Here is a 19,456-nt window from a genome sequence, read left to right on the forward strand (position 1 = left end):
GGCCTGATCGGTTGAAACCCTACCAAGGGGCACAGAACCCCAGGGCCTTCAGGAAGCGCCCACCAGGGCGTGTGCCCCTTCTCGACCCTGCACTGGGGCCCTGGGGCCTGGAAGTCCCCATCCAAGCGGCTTGGAGCCCTCCTCTCCACGGCCTGCATGACCTTCTTGGTGGGCATACCCCTACACCAAGAGGTAGCCCAGAGGCAGTCATTTTTGGTGGGGGTGTGTGTACGGGGTTTAGATGTGCAGGCCGGGGTGTCCACACTCGTGTGTGAGGCCCCTCCCACCAATGTAAGGATCTGGAGTGTGAAGAAAAGTAGGCCGCTGTGGGCCCAGGGCCTCCTTTGGTGCTTAACCGGTTACCAATACTACCTGCCAACATTAGGGGTGAGCTGGCATTGGCCACCAGGCTCTGCACGTGGACCGGGGCTGGGGTCTCAAAGTGCCGTGGCCAGAATCCCCCGCTGACGCTCTCACCGGCCAGAATCCCCCGTGGGCCACCCTCCTGTCCCCCCTGCCTCACACCAGCCCACCTGCGTTCACCGTATTCTCTGCCCTGGCTTTGGAGCCTGCGACACCCTCACTTTACTCCTCAGGGGACCTCGTCCCTAGTCCCAGCCGCTTTCTTCCACTCCCCGGTCATGAATAATCAGAGACCACGGGCAAGGACCACAGTGCTTTATTTTTTGTCTGAACAGCGTGGGACACCGGAGCGAGGGGGGGCCAGTGCCCAGGGGGCCGGGCAGCCCTCAGGGTGGGCAGGGGACTTGGGGCATCAGCCCGGCTCTGTCTCCATCCGGGTCTTCCCTCTCGGGCTGGGCTCTACCAATTATTCTGTAGACCCATCGAGGGGAGGGAGGTGGCTGGGCACGGTGAGCCGGTGGGGACTCAGTCTCGGGGTGCCCCTCGATTCGGTTGCCGGCCCCTCCTTCCGATGGTCTCACCTGTTGTAATTCCGGCACAATTGGGGTAACCGTCTACACTTGCCACCTGTGGGCGAAGGAAAGGGTTCGGTCATGAGTTGGAACAAAGTTGATGATTGCATGTGCTCCGGGCGCTGGAGGACAAGGCCCGTCAACCCTGCCCCTGGAGAAGCCCCAAGGCAGCCCTGAGCCAGTGATGAGGAGCACAGGGGAGAGGAACCAGCACAAGGGCTCCCCGGGGGAGCAGCCTCCCCCACACAGAGGGCCCCTTTGAGAACCCATCCTAGTTTGTGTGTTATGCATTCATTCGGCAAGTATTTGTTGTGTACCTACTATGTGCCAGGCTCTGATCTAGGCCCTGGGAACACCCCAGGGAACAAGAGTGAATAAAATCCCTGCCCTGGTAGAGCTGATTTAACAGCAGGGGAGACCGACTGAGAAAAATGACTAAGTCAAGTATGTGGACAGTGAGGTCAGATGGTGATGCGTGCTCAGTAGAAAACTAAAGCCGGGAAGGAGGCAGGGAGGCCGGTGGCTGAGGGCATCTTCATGGTGATGACTAGAGGGGCTTCACTGAGGAGGGGACATTTGAGCAAAGACCTGAAGGAGGTGAGGGGGAAGCCAGGAAGGGTGTTCCAGGCAGAGGGCATGGCCAGTGCAAAGGCCCTGAGGTAGGAGGAGACAGGTGGGCTTAAGGGACAGCGGGGGGGGGGGGGGGTCAGGAGGCAGGACCAAAGTGAATGGGGAGGGATTTCAGAAGACAAGTCTCCTGGCTGTCGCTCTTACCACCTCCTTCTCTCTGCCCACCCCCCACCCCCCGGGGCTTACACAGCCCCAGCCACCCTGGCTTCTTCCCGTGGTTATTGCGACATGCTCAGTTCCTTCCTGCGTCTGGGGCTTTGCACTTGCTGCCCCTTTCCACTGTTTTTTAAAATCGTCTTTCTCATTGACAGGGAATCTCTTCTGATGTTCTCTCTTTAGAGATAAAGTGTCGCTCCCTGTCCCTCTTGGCTTGTCATTCTGCTGTTTTCCTTACGGTGATGACCTTTCTCGTATCCACTCTGCTCATCGGGGCACTCACCTGCTTATTGTCATTCCCTGACTGGATGTGAGCTCCCCGAGGGCGGGGACCAGGGCACAGGTGGGCACAGAGCAGGTGCCCACAGATTATTGTCATTGGAACAACTTATGGCCCCAGAGCTAACTTTCAGTCTCTGCCCTCACACAGACCTGGGTCTAGTCCTTCCCTGATTTTTAGTGCTCTGTGACCTTGAGCAAACTCCCCAGTTCTCTGAGCCTCACTTGTCCCACGGCGGTGGAGGTGGGGCTGTGTGTGTGGACAGGACCCGGCTCAAAGTCAATCTCGACTGAGGCACCTGTGTGCGACCCCTGGGTCCAGTACGGTTCTTGCACGTGGTAGCCAACTGTTTTTACTGTTCTTAGCCTCCTGCCTCCCACCTTAGCTGAGAAAAGATGTGGCTGTGTGCATTTCCTGATGGGGAAGTGAGGGGATAAAACCTGGTGGAGGTTATACGGCTTAACCGAGAGCTTGCAAACTGGTGGCCCGCGTGTTTTATTTAATCTGCAGCATTTAAAAAACTGCTTTAAGAAATTAGTTTTTCTGGGGGCACCTGGGTGGCTCAGTCAGTTGAGCGTCCGACTTCGGCTCAGGTCATGATCTCACGGTTTGTGAGTTCGAGCCCCGCGTCGGGCTCTGTGCTGACAGCTCGGAGCCTGGAGCCCTGCTTTGGATTCTGTGTCTCCCTCTCTCTCTGTCCCTCCTCCACTCATGCTCTGACTCTCTGTCTCTCAAAAATAAACATTAAATAAGTAAGTAAGTAAATAAATAAATAAGACAACTCTGCTCGGGGGCCTTCAAGAACTGACCCCTCAGTCAAAGTGCAAGCCAAGGCCGCCTCTCTCCCAGTCGCGGTGCCCCCCCCCCCCCATTCTCACTGGTGAGGATGACAATGCCCGTGATGAACAGCACGGCTGCGACCAACAGCCCCCGCTTCCGGAGAGTGTCCTCGTCTGCAGAGAGAAAAACGGAGTATGGCAAGAGGGGTCTTCCTCCCTCCCTCTTCCCACATCCTCCCACAGGTAACTTACCGTAGGAGAAGGGGTTGTCCTCACTGGCGCCTGGGGGGACAGACGTGGAGCAAGTCAGAGTTCGGCAAACATTTGTGGAGTGAAGCCGTGAGTGGCAGAGTCGGCGGAGGGGTGACACTCGGTCTCTGCCTTGGGACACTTAGACCAAAAGCCTCACATGGCACACATGTGGCTCCCATCACCTCTCTACCTCAGCTTCTCACCCTCCTGCTCACCCAGATGCTCTAGCCCCACCGGCCGCCCTGTTGGTGGCCATGCCAGGTCCCTCTCACCTCAGGGCCTTTGCACTGGCCGCTGCCTCTGCCTGGGACGCCTTTCCCCCGACATCTGCATGACTCCCCCACAGCTCCTTCTCAGGGAGGTCTCCCTGGCCCTTTGCAGAAAACTACTCCCCAGTCACTCTCTAATCCTAATGCTACTTTATTTCTCTTGATGGCAGCTTTAAGCCACCTGATACACAATTCTTATAATTTGTATTTATTGTCTCTATTCCCCGACTAGAAGGTCTACCCGATGAGGGAAGAGATTTTTGTCCGTCTTATTCACCGCTCTATCTCTAGCACCTAGAAGACAGTAGGTGCTCATGCATATGTTTCGAATGGATGAATGAACTCTATGTGACCTGTGGTCATATCATTTCCATCCACTCTTTGGGGCCGGCTGGGCCGGAAGTGGAAGAGAAGACCACACAAAGGGGAATCAAGGTGTCCCTGAAACAGAGCGACCCCCAAACTGATCTCGGATGCGTGAGTAAGTCCAGCTGAGACCAGAAGAACCACTCAACTGAGCCCAGACCAAAGTTCCAAATCGCAGACCCGAGAGCTAGGCAAACGGTTGTCATTTGAAGCCACTGTGTTTTAGGGTCATTTGCGTGCTGCGTTCATTCACGCGTTCACTCGTCTGTCGGGACATCTATCGGATGCCTGCTTATACCCACCCTCTTCCAGCCTTGAACTCATGTGTTCACCCAACACATGTTTACTGAGGACTATTTCATGCTGGGCAAGGGTCCAGGTGCTAGAAATACACAGTGAATAGGAAATAGCCTGTTTCCAGCCTGGGAAGGGAGTTACTGACCCGTCGGCCCGAGGGCAGCGTCCGGCCTGACGTCTTTGCCTGGAGATCGCCTCTTGGAGAGCGTGGTGCCTTTAGTGGGAGCGGCAGAGGGAGTGGCTAGAAGGTGGCAGAGGGCAGAAGTGAGAGGGAGGAAATGAGGGACGTCGCTGACACCCTCCCCCATGTCTCCACCTTCAGTGGGCGGGCACAGCGGCCCCTCACTCCTACCCCGGGGAAGGCAAGGAATGACAGGCGTGGAAATATTGAATGAGCCTGCACCCCTGGCTCCTCTCCTGGGACCTCCCGGGCTGCCTCATAATCCAGGAAGCAAGGGATAACATCTGAGCCAGGCCGGGGGGCCTCCAGGACTCAGGCCCAGCACCAGGAGAAGCAGAGCTTGGACATACTTGTAGAAAACACTGTGGAGGTCACCTCTGCTCCCAGACCAGAGATACCAGAGGCCTCCTCTCTTTAAAGTCAGGGCGCCTGGGTGGCTCAGTTGGGTAAGCCTCTGACTCTCGATGTCGGCTCAGGTCATTTCGTGAGATCGAGCCCCGCTTCGGGCTCTGTGCTGACAGTGCAGAGCCTGCTTGGGATTCTCTCTCTCCCTTTCTCTCTGCCCCTCCCCCACTTGCGTGTGCGTGCTCTCTCTCTCTTTCTCTCAAAAAATAATAAAACACTTAAAAAAAAGGATACTGAACAAAAAGTAAATGCCACAAAGAAAACATCTGCCCTTCTGGCACTGAGAAGTGTCCCCGGTGAAGCGGTCAGCCCTGTCTGATGCCCCAGGATGAGGCCAACATACTGAAGGCCGAGAAGCTGCCTCACGAAGCCCGAGCTTCCAGACCGATCTCAGAGCCTCACTTCTTATGCATGACCTGAAAGCCAAGAATTACGAGATGTTGGGGAAAGCCTTGCCCAGAGGAAGGTTCGAGCAAGGCCGGCAGCAGGGACAGGCGCGCTGAGACACAGGAAGTGTGAAAGAGCCTCAGTGGCCCCTGCTGCTAGAGAGCCGGGCTCCAGTTGCCGTTCTGCCACTTTGGGCTGTGCGGCCCAGGCCGGCAGAGGAGCCCCTTGGGCCTCGGTTGCCTTCCTGTAGAATGGGGTTTTGACAGTTCCTACCCCGTCGGGTGCTCGCGAGCAGTGCATGAGTGAATCCAGGGAAGCCTAGCACTGTGCCCGGCACCGAGCGAGCTCCCAGCAAGCCTTGGCTGTGGCTGTTACCGTGGACGTGGCTGCATGCCTCCCTTCTGGGGACAGCTTCCCTTTCCCTTGGGGGGACTGCGCCCCCTGCCCCAATCCCTCTGGGTCTATTGTGACACAGGCCACAAGAGGGAGCAGGTGACCCAGTCTCATCCTCCCCTGGGATCTTCCACATTCCCAGGAGGCATTCAGAGTGACAACGAGGTGAAATTTGGGAGCTCCGAGCTTGCAGATGGCAGGGGTCATTTCCTCACGGGGCAGAAGACAAAATTCGGCACAAGAGAAACAAAAATGGGGCAGGGAGAGAGGCGCCGGGGGCTTTCGTGCTCAGACCCCGGGGACCCTGAGGCTCAGTGGTGCCTTTTACCATCTGGCCCCGTGACCCCCTCAGCCCAGTGGAATTTCAGTCACGGATAATCAGGAACACAGAATGACACAGAGTAACTCAGGTCAACGAGGATTCACAGCAAATGAATCCAGAGATGTGAGAATGTTTTTTACCATCGGGAAGCGTGGACACCGTCACTACCCACCCCCACCTCCACTTTTGTGGAAAATAGAAAAGTTCTCTTCTCCAACACACTTTACTTCCATCTGTTGTAACATTTTAATAGGCTCTGTCAGAATTAAATGCTTTACTGCCATCACTGGAAAACTATAACAATTATAAAAATCCCAAAGGGGGATGACATAGCCTTAGAGGCGATGCTCTTGTTCAGTGCCCGGTCTGCGCAACTGTGCATGCATCTCAGCCTGGGAACGGCCTAAGCTACAATACTTGCCAGTAGAGGCGGATCCTCAAATATGAGTCAGACAGGCATTGGAGGCCACCTGCTGCCTTCACCTTGGTTCAACCTCTTTTCCCACGCCTCTGAAATGTTAACTACTCACCGGTCCTGAGGGGAACTACCTTTTCCTTGACTCTTGGTCTATGCAGTTCAGGCAGGGCTGACCCTGTTCTCCACCCCCAGAATGGGCACAAGACTCAGGCCTAACCACTCAGAGCAATCCATTTCCCAGGCTTCCATTGGTCAGACATGGACATGTGACGCCAAATGGGCCAATGAGAGTAGATTTTATTCCTTGGGCTAGAGATGAGAAAAAGATCCGCTCTATTTGCTGGGTTTGTGACATAAATACAACTATGGGACCATCTTTGCCACCAAGAGAGGAAAAGCCCTCAAGAACTTGAGAATGTAGACAGCAGGGCTGAGAGAGAGAGAGCAAGTCAGTCTGATGACCGTGCCTGAGCATGTCGATCCAGCTCTTCCTGAAATCGATGCCTCTGGACTTTACAGAGCATATGTAGCCAATAAATCTATTTTACTTTTAGTTGCGTTTACAGTATTTTGCAGCTGAAAACCTCCTGCTCTAACATGAAGAGGTACACAAAGGAAACACCCACATCCACATTGCCGAGCACCAGCTCTGTAAAGGAACCTGAACAAAAGAAAGTTCCAAAGCTATCATATCGGGTTTGGAAAAACACTGCATACTGGATGCTCCTGTAGAGGATGCCTGCTGCAAATACGCATTACTAAGACTCCAACAAGTCCCGCCACAAAGAAATGTGTTTAACTTTAACTCAGGAGTTTCCCAAACACCTTTGACCGCAAATCAAAACAGATTTTTTGAAAATGTATTAACAATTCCCCAAACGGGTGCTCCGAGCAACGTACTTGGGGAGCTACTGACCCAGATAAAGAATTAAACAAAATTTGTACGTTGCCCTTCTAGTCCCAGGCCCTACCTTCTGGGCTGCTCTGGCCGGTCCTCGGATCTGTGGCTGGGAGCACATCCATCCTCGTCGGCTGTGGGGTGTGGGTCTCCTCCGTCTGCTCCTGCGTTGTTCCTACTCAGATCAGAGCAAGGAGGGAAGGCGGACAGCGCGTGAATCAGGGACATGCACATCCATCAAACGGCAAGGGGCCCCCTCCCTCCTCTGGCTGGAGGAAATCAAAGACGGTTCACGTTCCAAATGTCACCGTGTGGGTGGGACAGGGGGACTCTCTGGCACACGCTGGTGGCAGGGCAAATCCATGCAACCGTTCCCCAGGTGGCTTTTCCAACAAATTCCAGCGTTCGTGCCCTTTGCGCCATAGCGTGGTGGGTAAAAGCAAGGCCGTAGAGCCAGGTTCCGGGCCCCTGGTCTGAGCTGTGTCACTGACTTGTGACGCCCTGAGTGAGTGACTCCGAGCCTCTGTTTCCTTATTCTGTAAAGTTCGTTTGTTCTACCTCAGAAGGTTTGTGTGAGGACTGAATGAGAGAACACAGGGAAGATATTTAGAACCACGAGCAGATTATAATAGGGGAGAAAAGCATTTGCTTAAGGAGGAACAGACCAAGTTGCTTACCATGGCACTGGGTGTAGCAAAGGCTAAGATGTTCATCAAGATGTGCACGGCTTCACTAACCGTACACAGGCACCCAGCCGGGTACCATGCAACAGCGCAAAAGAGTAAGATTGGCGTTTACATAGCAACGTGTGAGGAGCTTCCAAACATACTGCTGCACGGGGCAGTGGGGAGACCGGGGGCGGGGGGTGGTGGTGGAGCAAGTTTCAGAACGACTATCGTTTTGGAAATGATCCACTCACGCAAATACATCTCCCGGCCAGGATATTTTCTGCGGGCAGAAATGTGGCACAGCATCACTGGGGACCACTCCCCTTCCAGTGCTAGCAGTGGGGACCTCTCAGAGATGGGGGAGAGAACAAGAACGGAGAAGGGGCCAAGGGATTTCATCTCACTATAATATTTTTATTATTCCCAAGCAGAACGGGTTTGGGTATTACTATATCATTAAATATTAATGGGAAAAATTAGGGAGCACTTTCTGAACTGTTACACTCCCAAGACAAAGTTCAAAAAGGACTCGAAAACTCAAAAAAGGAGAAAAGTCCAAGAGATTAAAGGAAGAAATGAATGGCCTTGGGGCATGGGGGCATTCCTGGGGTGGTTGCAAAGCTCTAGTCCTTGAGCTGGGTGGTGGTGACACAGGGGCTCAATTCAGAGTAATTTGGTAAGTGGTACACTTATGGGTTTTGTACTTTTCTATATGCGTATTATTTTTCACAACTGCAAAAGATGTGCTTTCACAGAAGTGGATGTGGGCGGCTGTCTGCCCCACCACAAAGTAAACCAGAGGATTCAGAGCCGGAGGACTGAAATGAGTAACAAAGGAGTCAGAATGTGGGAAGAAGAGAGGGAATAGTGTCTGTCTCAGGCCTCCGCCCCCACGCCCTCCGCATGCCCCACTCACCACCAGCCTGCAGAGATGTCTGAGGGGTGGACTGGGACTCTGGGTGGACTGTGTCTGGAGTCCGGAAACAGGGAGAGAAGAGAGAGAAGATGTGGAGAAGGTTCATGGATGGAGGAACAGGGGGTTTGCTCTACTATTCAACTTTGATATAGTTGAGATGACTTAATTAACCCAGCCATTTGCTGATTGCCCAATTGCCAGGCCAGTACCTCCCCTGCCTCAGCCCTCCCCTCCCATAGACGCACACTCCCCTATTTAGCATCCACCACCTCTGGTAAGAGCCCCTGGAACTTTCTTTATGAACCACCCTTCCCCGATTCTTGGTCCACTCCATTCAGTGGGGTTGGCACCAGGTTGGTGCTATGCCACAATCCAGCTATGCCACATTTGCTGGATTGGGGAAAGGGAAATGCCCTTTCCTCTGGCTTCTTAGCAGGTAAGACGGAAGCCTCAGGGGCCACCTTGGCCTCATAAAAGGAGAATCTACCTGAGAATGAAGTGAACACAGGAAAAACAGAACCAAGAGATGGAGGCAGGTCCCTGATAGCATCATTTGAGCACCTAGACTGAGCCATGCCTGACAGTCTATCCCTGGGCTTTTCAGTTGCACAACCCAAAATTCCCGATTGGCCCAAGCTTGAGCTTTTTGTGGCTGCTGTCATTTGCAGTGACAGGATCTTGACAGACCCAAGCCTCTTTCCTCACCTGGGGTTTGAGTCAGGGCATGAATGCTCACAATGGTTGTGTCTGCTGAAGGAATGGATGTGGTCTCCTTCAATGTCTGTCCTGGGAGATCAAGGACGAGAAGTCAGAGAGGAGCCTCCGGTCCTCCTTCTCTCACCAAAACCCCACCTTCCCCTCCCTTCTGAAACTGTGGGCGGTAACTCAGAATATCCTGGTGGAACAGCAGACAGATGCTTGAATGGAGGTATCCACCCATAGTCCTGGAAGTGCTTTACAAAATGATGATGCCCAGCACCCTTCCTCCAGCCCCTCTTCCTGCCCGTCCTTGTGGGGTGGGAGAGGCAGTTTAGCCTAGTGAGCCCAGGTCCATTCTAAAGTCAGCCAGGGCCCCGGCCTCAAATTCTGCTCCCCCAAATTCCCTGGCCATGTGACCTGGAGCAGGTAGAGTCCCCTCTCTGAGCCTCATCTGTCTCATCTGCGAAGTGGGGATAATCACTGACTCTGTGATGGGAAAAGATAGGGTCAAATAGGCAGAGAGGGAAAGGTTAGGACCTGAGGTCCCTGCGTGGGGAAAAACACATATTTTGGAACAATGCTGGGAGGGTCTGACTCCCTTGGGCATAGGGTTCCTTTTAAGAACATAACAGACACCACTTACTCCCCCTCAGGTTCCCCTCAGGAATTGGACAATCAAAATTCCTAATTAAAATAAGGAAAACATAAAACTTCTGTTATACAAGGGACAGTAGGACCATAGTCTGACTCCTCACACAATGGAATTGAGCCAATCAGGAAAAGACAACCCAGAACCTAGAGTGATCAAGCCAATAAAGGTACGACCTGAGAAGGAACAAGGGGGGAGGGAAGAGGGGTGACCAAAATCATATAGAACAAAGTCCCTATTGTCCCGCGCCTCTTGTTATGGGCGTTCACTTTCGAATGTCCCCTCTCTGCAAAGAGACCTTTCATACTATTCTTACTGTAATACTATTTCATACTATTCTTTTTTTTTAATGTCTTTATTTTTGAGACAGAGAGAGACAGAACGTGAGCAGGGGAGGGGCAGAGAGAAAGGGAGACACAGAATCCGAAGCAGGCTCCAGGCTCTAAGCTGTCAGCACAGAGCCTGATGCGGGGCTCAAACTCATGGACTGTGAGATCATGACCTGAGCTGAGGTCGGACGCTTACCCAACTGAGCCACCCAGGCACCCCTATTTCATACTATTCTTTTTTTTTTTTAATTTTTTTTAACGTTTATTTATTTTTGAGACAGAGAGAGACAGAGCATGAATGGGGGAGGGTCAGAGAGAGAGGGAGACACAGAATCCGAAACAGGCTCCAGGCTCTGAGCGGTCAGCACAGAGCCCGACGCGGGGCTCGAACTCACGGACCGCGAGATCATGACCTGAGCTGAAGCCGGACGCTCAACCGACTGAGCCACCCAGGCGCCCCCATACTATTCTTACACTCTAATAAACTTTTGCCTGCTGCTCATTTTATTCTGTGTCCACCTCTTCATTCTTTGAAGTGGCTAAACAATGAACACTGGGTATTGAGGTTTAAAAAAAAAAAATCCTGTAACATTTCTTTGGGGGCTTGTCTAGGATGTTAACGTCTTCCAACCGTAAGTAAATAACAGCTGGCATCCCCTCTTTTCTTTCTTTCTTAAATAAAACCTCACACTAAATAATTGGTACCCACCCACCAGTTAAGAGCAAACAGTGTGTATGCCGTCCTCAAGTCTCGGGTGACAGGCTCCTTGGGTCTCCTCCCATCTGATCTCCCAATGTAGTTGGGAATGTTGGTGTGGTGGACTCCCAACTTCCTTTCGAGAAGAACCTCTGGATGTGTGGGACTTAGGGGAGGCCAAACAGCCATTGATGGGTCCTGACCAAGGCTACTCTTTGGTGGAGGCCCGAAGGCCATCAGCAGAACCTGATCCCTGACTGCCCACTTGGGTATCCGGTGGAATTTTCCTCTTTCTGTCTTGGCCAGCCTCTCTTTTCCTTTGGGAAGTGAGTGGAAAAGCCCAGGACTGATCTCTCTGATATCCTCGTAGGAGGGATCCAGGTGACTTCCAAGGGTCCTACTCACAGGTTTCCCAAATACAACGGAAAGCGGCCCTGTACCTGCTTCCATTTCTGACCCTCTGACATGGTTCACCACCTCCCAGGGCCCCATTTTTTGCCTTTCATTTTCAAACGCCTCTTGCAGAGCAGAGAGCAGGACTTACTTCAACCCCTTCTGGGCTCACCACCCTCCTCCTGCCCCTGATGCCCACAGGGGGATGGAGAGAAGACATTTGGCCGGCTCCCACAAGGTACAGATGATAATTAGAGCCAACTGTCTCTGGTCAGTCTACGTCAGGACAGGGACTTTAAGGAATATTCCCAAGCAGCTGCCGAACACCCTTCTGTTTCAGAGAGGTTTCCTGACTTCTCTGGCTTGACACGGACTCTCCATTTCCAGTTTTTGGTGGGAAAAAAAAAAATCTGCATCTGCTCATCTGTCCAAGCTGACAGGCTTTAGAACCAGGAGACCTGTTTCTCTGCCTTCCGGGCTTTTATTTGTCTCTAGGCTTCTTGGTGACACCTCACCTCTTCTGCCTTCCCCTCGTTCCTCCTGTCTCTGCACCAGCTTGGGTGCAGCCTGCCTAACTGGTTCCTCTGCCTTTCAGGGGCCTCCAGCACCACGGGTTCCTCCTCCTCCCCTCACTGTCAAGGAACAAAAAACACCCCCTTAGACTTACACCGCCCACTTCAGATTCCCTCACTGGTGCCCCAGGTAAAAATTGACAATGGGGAACAAATTGATTGACTTTTAAATGGATACAGATGGAACATAATTCAGTATTTAAACTAACGTAAGTTTGTTGGTTTAATTAAGGTAGACAGGTCTTTGGAGTTATGAGCATTAAATACATGAAACTTTTTCTGGTTTACTGAAGGCCGAGTAATCACATGCTATCTCTGTTACAGTTCATCAGCAAAAGGGTGACTTCAAACGATGGTTAATTTTGTCTGTCTCAAAGTGTTCATGGGTAATTGCTAAGATAGCTTTCAGGGTCTTCAATAACTTGAAACTTTAAAGTTTTGCTTGGGTACTAAACTGGATTAAATTCATTTGGACATTTAAAAAAGTATGAAATGTGTAAGAAAGATATAAGAAATGGAAATACGTACCTTTTCGTTGAAGGTTAAAAAAAAAAAAAGTAATATTGTCCTAAATGAGGCTGGTTGTTTGGAGAGAAATAGCTTGGGACAAAATCTAAAAGTTATAGAAGGTTTGTAAAGGAAAAAAATGTCATCAAAGTTTTTTTTTTCTCTTTTGTCTGTCCAAAAAGATGGAAAGAACTATGATTTTAACCAAAATGGCAGGACGGCATGCCCTTTTGAGTTGTTTTGCTCGAGCTCTGATTAAAAAATTGCCCTTCCTTTGATCTGAAGGCTGGGGAGATGATGGTGATGTCCTCACTGCTGGCCTCCAAATGCTCCACGTTTGTGTTGTTTCTGCAAAAGGTGGAGGAATGGGTGCCTGTGCCATACGATGGATGGATGACTGTGATAAATGAAGGGCTTTTTTTTTAATGTTTATTTTTTATTCTTGAGAGGGATAGCAGGAGCAGGGCAGGGACAGAGAGAGGGGGAGACAGAGGATCCAAAGCAGGCTGTGCTCTGACAGCAGCGAGTCTGATGTGGGACTCAAACTCATGAACTGAGATCACGGCCTGAGCCAAAGTCGGATGCTCAACCAACTGAGCCACCCAGGCGCCCCTATAAAGGGCTTTTACCCGGATACATGGGAGCCATTTTGCTACACTTAGCCCAGTGTATGCCGACTTGTACCAATCTAGATACTTTAAGGTGGACACCCACATGGCTGGAACATATTTATGTGGGCACTGCTGGAAAAAAACAGGCGAATAGACCTCAACTTTGGCCCTTTTAGCCCCCCTCAACAGCCAATTTTATCCTTATGAGAAATGGCTTTCGCCAGCCTTCTGAAATATATTTGTTAAGAGGAACAATTTTATTATGATCAATATGTAAATTACTATTGGGCCAAGATAAAATTAGTACATCCTTCTACAACCAGGGGAGTCTTGCTTGGTCACAGTCGGTATCCCCCAAAGTCCCACAGGCAGGAAACGGAGGGGTCGGAGAAATCGGGAAGACAAGGTCAGCTCTGGGGGGTAGAGTCATGCCTGGGTAATAGCGACTATTCCCAGCACCTTGCAAGACTGACAGGGCTTTCGGCTGCCAGTCGCATAGCCAGCCAATCTGCGGGGCCAGATGAGGTTTCTCCTGGCCAGCTATAGGAAACTGAGGTAAGGGACGCCTTTTCTTCTTTTTCCTATAGATGGGCAATTCCCCAACCGAGGCCAGTACTCTCCTTCGGGACGTAGTCTAAAAAATTGGGATGATTTTGACCCACAAACCCTAAAGAAAAGCGACTCATTTTCCTTTGCACCAAGGCTGGGTCCCAATACAAACTGGAGGAGGAAACCTGGCCACCAGAGACAAGTAACAATTAGAACACTATCCTACAATTGGACTTGTTCCCAAACGTGAGGGGAGATGGGGAGACGCCCCCCATGTCCAGTGTTCTGGGGCCTTCGGAGAAAATTGAGATAGATGTCAGCAACGCAAGGTCGATCCTGGCCTACTGGCAACCCTTTCCAAGGGTTCACAACTAAGGAGGGAGAAAACTAAGGGTCCCTTGCCTGTACCCAAAGGGGACCTAGGGAAGGAGGAAGGGAAGTCTTCCCCCTCAACCTCCTCCTCCTCCTCGGGTCCCCCATCTGTACATCCAGACTGAAAAAACGGGCACTTCTGCTCCCCTCTGCCCACCTTACCCAGGCCCTCCCTGCAACGTAACAGGTGTGTTTCCCCTCACGGAAGCTAGAGGGCCCGGGCCTGGGGGGGGGGGGGGGGGAACGGATGCAAGGAGGCACCGCTACGATAAGATTGCAAGATTTTACGTTACAAGATTTAAGACAGATAAAAGATCTAGGTAAATTTTGATGATCCGGATAAGTATACAGAGGCTTTTCAGAGAGAATTACACTATGTTTTTGAATCGACCTAAAAAGATATAATACCTCTGTGGAATCAGACTCTCAATGAAACAGAGAAGCGTGGGGTTCTGGGAGCGGCTGAAAGATATGGGGACGAGCAACTCATTAATTATCATGGGACTGGAGGTCCTATAGGGAGCTCCCAGTTCCCTACTGGGGCCCAGGCAGCCCCAATCCCAAGATCCTACTTGGGACTATGACCATCCCATTGAGGAATGGTATTGCCACCACTTCCAAGCTTGTGTTTTGGAGAAATTAAGGAGGTCTAAGGTTAAATCTTGAGATGACACCGAATTAGCCACTCGCTTACAGACACAGGATGAAAACTCAGTGGTCTTCCTGGAAAGGTGAAGGGAGGCTCTCGTTAAATATGCGGTTATCTTCCCTAACACCCCTGAGGCTGACACAATTCTAGAGGACAAATTTGTCACTCCATCAGCTCCAGATATTCAGAGAAGGCTGCAAAAATTGGCTGTTTTCCCAGAAGGGACCCTGAAGGACTCGTATGAGCTGCCAATTGGGTATATTACAACCAAGATCAAGAGTAAAATAAAGAACAGGAAAGGAGGCTTAGGGAAAAAAAGCTGAGGCCTTAGTTGTGGCCTTATGTACTATGTCAGACCGGACCTCCTGAGGTTCTGGTACCAAGTGCCATTTACGAGAATGTCCTCAGAGGGGACAACCAAAGTTCAAACCCCATAAGCCACACCCCTTGTGTGGAAACAGTCACTGGGAAAACAGAGTGCCCTCGGGGACCTCTATCTGCAAGGGTTCAGATGACCAGTGTCCCTGAAAGGGACTGATGGGGTCCAGGACTCTTCACGGTGGCTCCCCCAAACCAACTACCTATCGGAAACCCAGAGCCTCGGGTAACTCCAGATGTAGAAGGAAAACTGGTCGATTTCCTTCCTGACACCGGAGCCACCTTTTCTGTCCTCCTTTCCACTCCTGGCCAATCAGCCAAACGCAGCGTAGCAACTAGAGGCGTCTCCAGAAAACTTATGACTAAATTTTTCTCTCAGCCACCGGGTGCATTATGGGGAGACTTGAATTTTTCACATTCTTTTTTGATAATGCCAAAGAGCCCTAGTCCCTTGCTAGGAAGGGCCATTATAACTAAATTAGGGACGAGAGCCCTCCTCGCTCCAGGACGGATAAACAACTGCCTAAACTCCTAGCAATCTGGGTATTGAAGATCAATCTTTCCTTGAGGTAAAATTAAATACACCTCATGGGGTTGTTCCTATGGAAGCCGGATGGCCAGAGGAAGGCTTGAGGATCAAGAACCAAGCACCAGTTCAGGTGCTTAATTATTCTAACCTACAATATCACAAGATCCAAATAAATACGGAAGAGGGAGAAAAGGCTATAGTTACACTGAGTTTAAAAAAAAAAAAAAAGGACCAAACATGTCAGGGATTCTTGGGGATGGCTACCACGCGTCTTTTCCTGTAGGAGCCATTGCATTTGGAATATTGACGCTTGTTGGTCTAACATTCTTTGTGTATGTCATTTCGAGATGCCGTCGCATAGGCCAGAAAAATAAGACGTCCGAGAAAATTCTGCTGGCCCAGATGTTCCAAACACCCTCCCATTATATCGGCCCTCTGGATCGACCTCTAAACCTGCCCTAACTGCCGTTCCCCTATCATCGCCCCCCTTCAGCAGGAAGCAGTTAAAAAGCGTCAGCCAACGTCCAGTTCCTAACGGTAGTTAGAAGGCACGTGTTCAGAGCGCGGACTGTGATAGGAAAGATAGGGTCAAATAGGCAGAAAGGGAAAGATTAGGACGTGAGGCCCCTGGGTGGAGAAAAACACATATTTTGGAGCAATGCCGGGAGCATCTGACCACAGCGAACCCCCACGGGCGCGTAAAGTTCCTCTTAAGAATGTAACAGACCTTGGGGCACCTGGGTGGCTCAGTCAAGCATCCGACTCTTGATTTCGCCTCAGGGTCATGATTTAATCTCACAGGTCATGAGTTTGAGCCCCTCGTGACCCCCGAGTCAGGCTTTGAGCTGACAGCTTGGAGCCTGCTTGGGATTCTCTCTCTCTCTCTCTCTCTCTCTCTCTCTCTCTCTCTCTCCCTTTCTCTGTGCCCCTACCCTGCTCACACACACACACTCTCTCTCAAAATAAATAAATAGACTTAAAAAAAAAAAAAAAAGAATGTGACAGACACCACTTACTCCCCTCAGGGTCCCCTCAGGAATCTGACAATCAAAATACCTAACTAAAATAAGTAAAACATAAAACTTATGTTATACAAGGGACAGTAGGACCACAGTCTGACTCCCCACACAAGGGAATCGAGCCAATCAGGAATGGACAGCCCAGCACCTAGAGTCAATAAGCCAATGAGGGTAGGACCTGAGAGGAAACAAGGGAGAAGGGATCGGGGGGCGACCAGAAGCCTACAAAACGAAGCCCCTTGCCTACAGTCCCGGGCATTCACTTTCGAATGTCTCCTCTCTGCGAAGAGAGCTTGCACACAACCCTACTAAACTTTCGCCTGCTGCTCATTTTATTCTATGTCCACCTTTTTTCATTCTTCGAAGTGGTTCGAGACAACGAACCCCGGTATTGAGGTTAAAAGCGAAATCCTGTAACAAATCTACTTCTCAGGGCTGGAGAGGGTGAAATGACATGGCCGAGGACAGGGTCTCCCCCACTCCCTGATAGGCAGCCATCGCTGGAGACAGCCACTGCCCTGCCCTGGCCCAGCCTCCGTCCTCTCCTGCCTGGACACCGGAGCCACTCTGCCCTGGGCTCTCTGCCCTCATCCCCACGCCCTGCAATCTGCTCCCCACTCGCAGCCAGAGGGGCCCTGTGAATCCCTGAGTCAGGTCAAGGCCCTGCTGGCACAGAGCGCCCTCTTTTCTTCTAGTGAAAGCCAAGGTACTCATGGGGCCCTTCCCTTCCCCACTCCATGTGGTCTCCTGTCCCCGCTCTGACCTCTCCTCTTCCCAGCCTGCCCTCGTCCACCCCAACCCTGCTTCCTGGCCTGCCTGCTGTTCCTCACACCCACTAGACAGCACTCATACCCCAGGTATCTGCTTGGCTCACTCCCTCATCTCCTTTGAGTGTCTGCCCAAATGTCACCTTCTGATGAGGTCTTCCTTGGCCACCCTGTCTCAAGAATCCTCATTACCCTGTTCTGTGTTTCTCCGTAGCCCCTACAACCTTCTAGCGTGCTATATCATTTACTGATGGATTGTTTATTGCCTGTGTCTCAACTAGAACGTGAACTTCTGTTTCATGTGTTGCCGCTTCCCCAGTGCCTAGGATAAGATCTGGCACATAGTAGCTGCTCATTGAATACCTGGTGAGAGGCTGAAAGAAAAAATGAAAACCATTTTATCAAAAAGAAATGGGGCAGCTTCCGTGGAGGGCATGCCCTGGGTGCTGGGAGCGAGAATGACGGCCGTATCCCAGGCTCTCCACTCACTAGCCTCTGGCACAGGGCACTTCCCTTGCCTGAGCCTCAGTTTCTTCATCCATAAAATGGGCATGGCAGACCGTGTAACAGAATAGAGCCGAAGTTACCCAAGCTCACACATGCAGCACCTGCCGTGTAGAAAGCACCTGCCAAGGCTCACCGTGGGTACCGCTTTCAGGAAACACTTCCCAGGTAAGGGTGACATTTCTCTAGCTCTTGGACCCACCCCAGCTCCCCCACCTTGGCCTCACTGTGTATCACGGGGGTATCCAGGGAGCTGATTTGCTGGGACCCTAGGGTTCCTGGCCACTGACAAGAAAACTAACACCAACCTCCCTGCCAAATCAAACTCAGTGAGTTCTTCTGGGAGGTGAGATGGAAAGTGCCCAGCAGGACAGGCTCTGGCCAGACTCGTTGGAAGCGGCCACCTAGGTGTGAAGTGTCCAGACAGCGTAACCCTGGCCCCCTCATCAAGACACCACCCCCCCCTTCCTGGTGCTGGCTCAGCAGGACGGTAAACCTTACCTCTGGTGGGGAGAAGCAGGCCAACGATGGTGAGGAGACACAGGCAACCAGAGGGCGACATCTATTGGGTGAGCGGGAGCCGGGGTCAGTCATGATGTCAGGGAGGCAGGCCCAGGGCAGCGCCACCCCCCACCCCCTCCCCGCCTGCCCCTCAGGTCCTGCAGCCCCCTCCTTACCCTGAGCGAGCACCTGTGGCTTCAAGGACCCCCTGCCAAGGCTGACAGCTGGTCTTCCAGGACAGGGGGAGGGTTTTAGAAGTGGGGGACCCGGCAACCACCCCCTTCTTCCATATGCAGATCCCCAAAGGAAACAAGAAGCATCAGACCCATCTGGACTTCCAGTAGCAGTCGCTGCACAGGGACACCCTTGGGGCCGAGAACTCACTCCACCGAGACTGACCCTACAGGGTGCAGGGGTAGAGCAGGGGGCCTGGTGCCTCCCTCTGGGCTGTCCCCAGAGCCGAGGAGTCAGCAAGGAGGGGAAAGAGGAAGAATGAGTAATGTGCTCCCGATCTCAGAGGAAAAAGTGAGCTGGTGTGAGGGGCCTCGTGAGGGGACAATGGAGCAGGATGCTGGGCACTTCGAGAACTGGTCCGAGAGGGATGGCGGAGAGCTGGGGAGACTGAGGCAGGAGGAAGAGGGGCCGGCGGGAGCCCGCCGTGGTGCCGAAGAGCAGGCGCAGAGACGTGAGCAGGAGTCGGGGGCAGAGAGGCGGGGAGGGGGAAAGATCAGCCCTCCAGGCACCTGAGGCCGGCCCCTGGGCAGAGGGGAGGCAGGCGCAGGCGGATCTCAGGAGAGACTTACGTCAGTGCTGGGGGTCCCAAGCCGGCAGCCTCGTGGACAGAGGGCAGCGGCGGTGGCGGCGTCCCGGCGGAGGGTGTGGCCAGGGGAGAGCTGGCGGGCGGGGACCAAGACGGGCTCAGTCATTTCCTCTCGGGTTTCCTGGCTTCAGAGCCCGCGGTGGGAGCAGGAGGGGGAGTCGCGGAGGGCGATGGGGGGCAGGGGGGAGAGGCCGGGCAGCGGCCTCCACCCACCCGCTGCGGGGGTGGGAGGGAGGGTGGAGGGAGAGCGGGAGAGCGCAGGCAGGTCTCGGTGGGTGGGGCTCCTTTGGGGAGGAAGGGGAGCGGGGGCGGGGTGTCTACTCCTGGGTCTGGGGTGGGAGAGACGGTGAAGAGCAACC

General features: G+C 52.4%; 1 protein-coding gene across 7 annotated transcripts; it reads right to left on the reverse strand.

The window, feature by feature from the left end:
• Positions 1–663: 663 nt before the first annotated feature.
• Positions 664–19,274, reverse strand: FXYD5 (FXYD domain containing ion transport regulator 5). 7 transcript variants are annotated; one of them, XM_042969085.1, is made up of 9 exons: positions 19,081–19,197; positions 18,278–18,338; positions 9,258–9,338; positions 8,553–8,606; positions 7,042–7,143; positions 4,110–4,205; positions 3,033–3,062; positions 2,880–2,954; positions 664–990 (listed from the first exon to the last, which is right to left on the reverse strand). In XM_042969085.1, exons 2-9 carry the CDS (start codon positions 18,336–18,338, stop codon positions 941–943), a joined length of 549 nt encoding a protein of 182 aa, XP_042825019.1. In that variant the 5' UTR covers positions 19,081–19,197; the 3' UTR covers positions 664–940. The 7 variants fall into 7 exon arrangements, with proteins under 7 accessions (XP_042825019.1, XP_007096827.1, XP_042825018.1 ...); XM_007096765.3 differs by lacking the exon at positions 19,081–19,197 and adding an exon at positions 18,454–18,540; XM_042969084.1 differs by lacking the exons at positions 8,553–8,606; positions 9,258–9,338 and adding an exon at positions 18,454–18,560 and having other exon boundaries at positions 19,081–19,265.
• Between the last annotated feature and the right edge of the window lie 182 nt (positions 19,275–19,456).

This window comes from Panthera tigris, chromosome E2 (assembly GCF_018350195.1).
Source record: "Panthera tigris isolate Pti1 chromosome E2, P.tigris_Pti1_mat1.1, whole genome shotgun sequence".
In the NCBI taxonomy this organism is placed as follows: domain Eukaryota; kingdom Metazoa; phylum Chordata; class Mammalia; order Carnivora; family Felidae; genus Panthera; species Panthera tigris.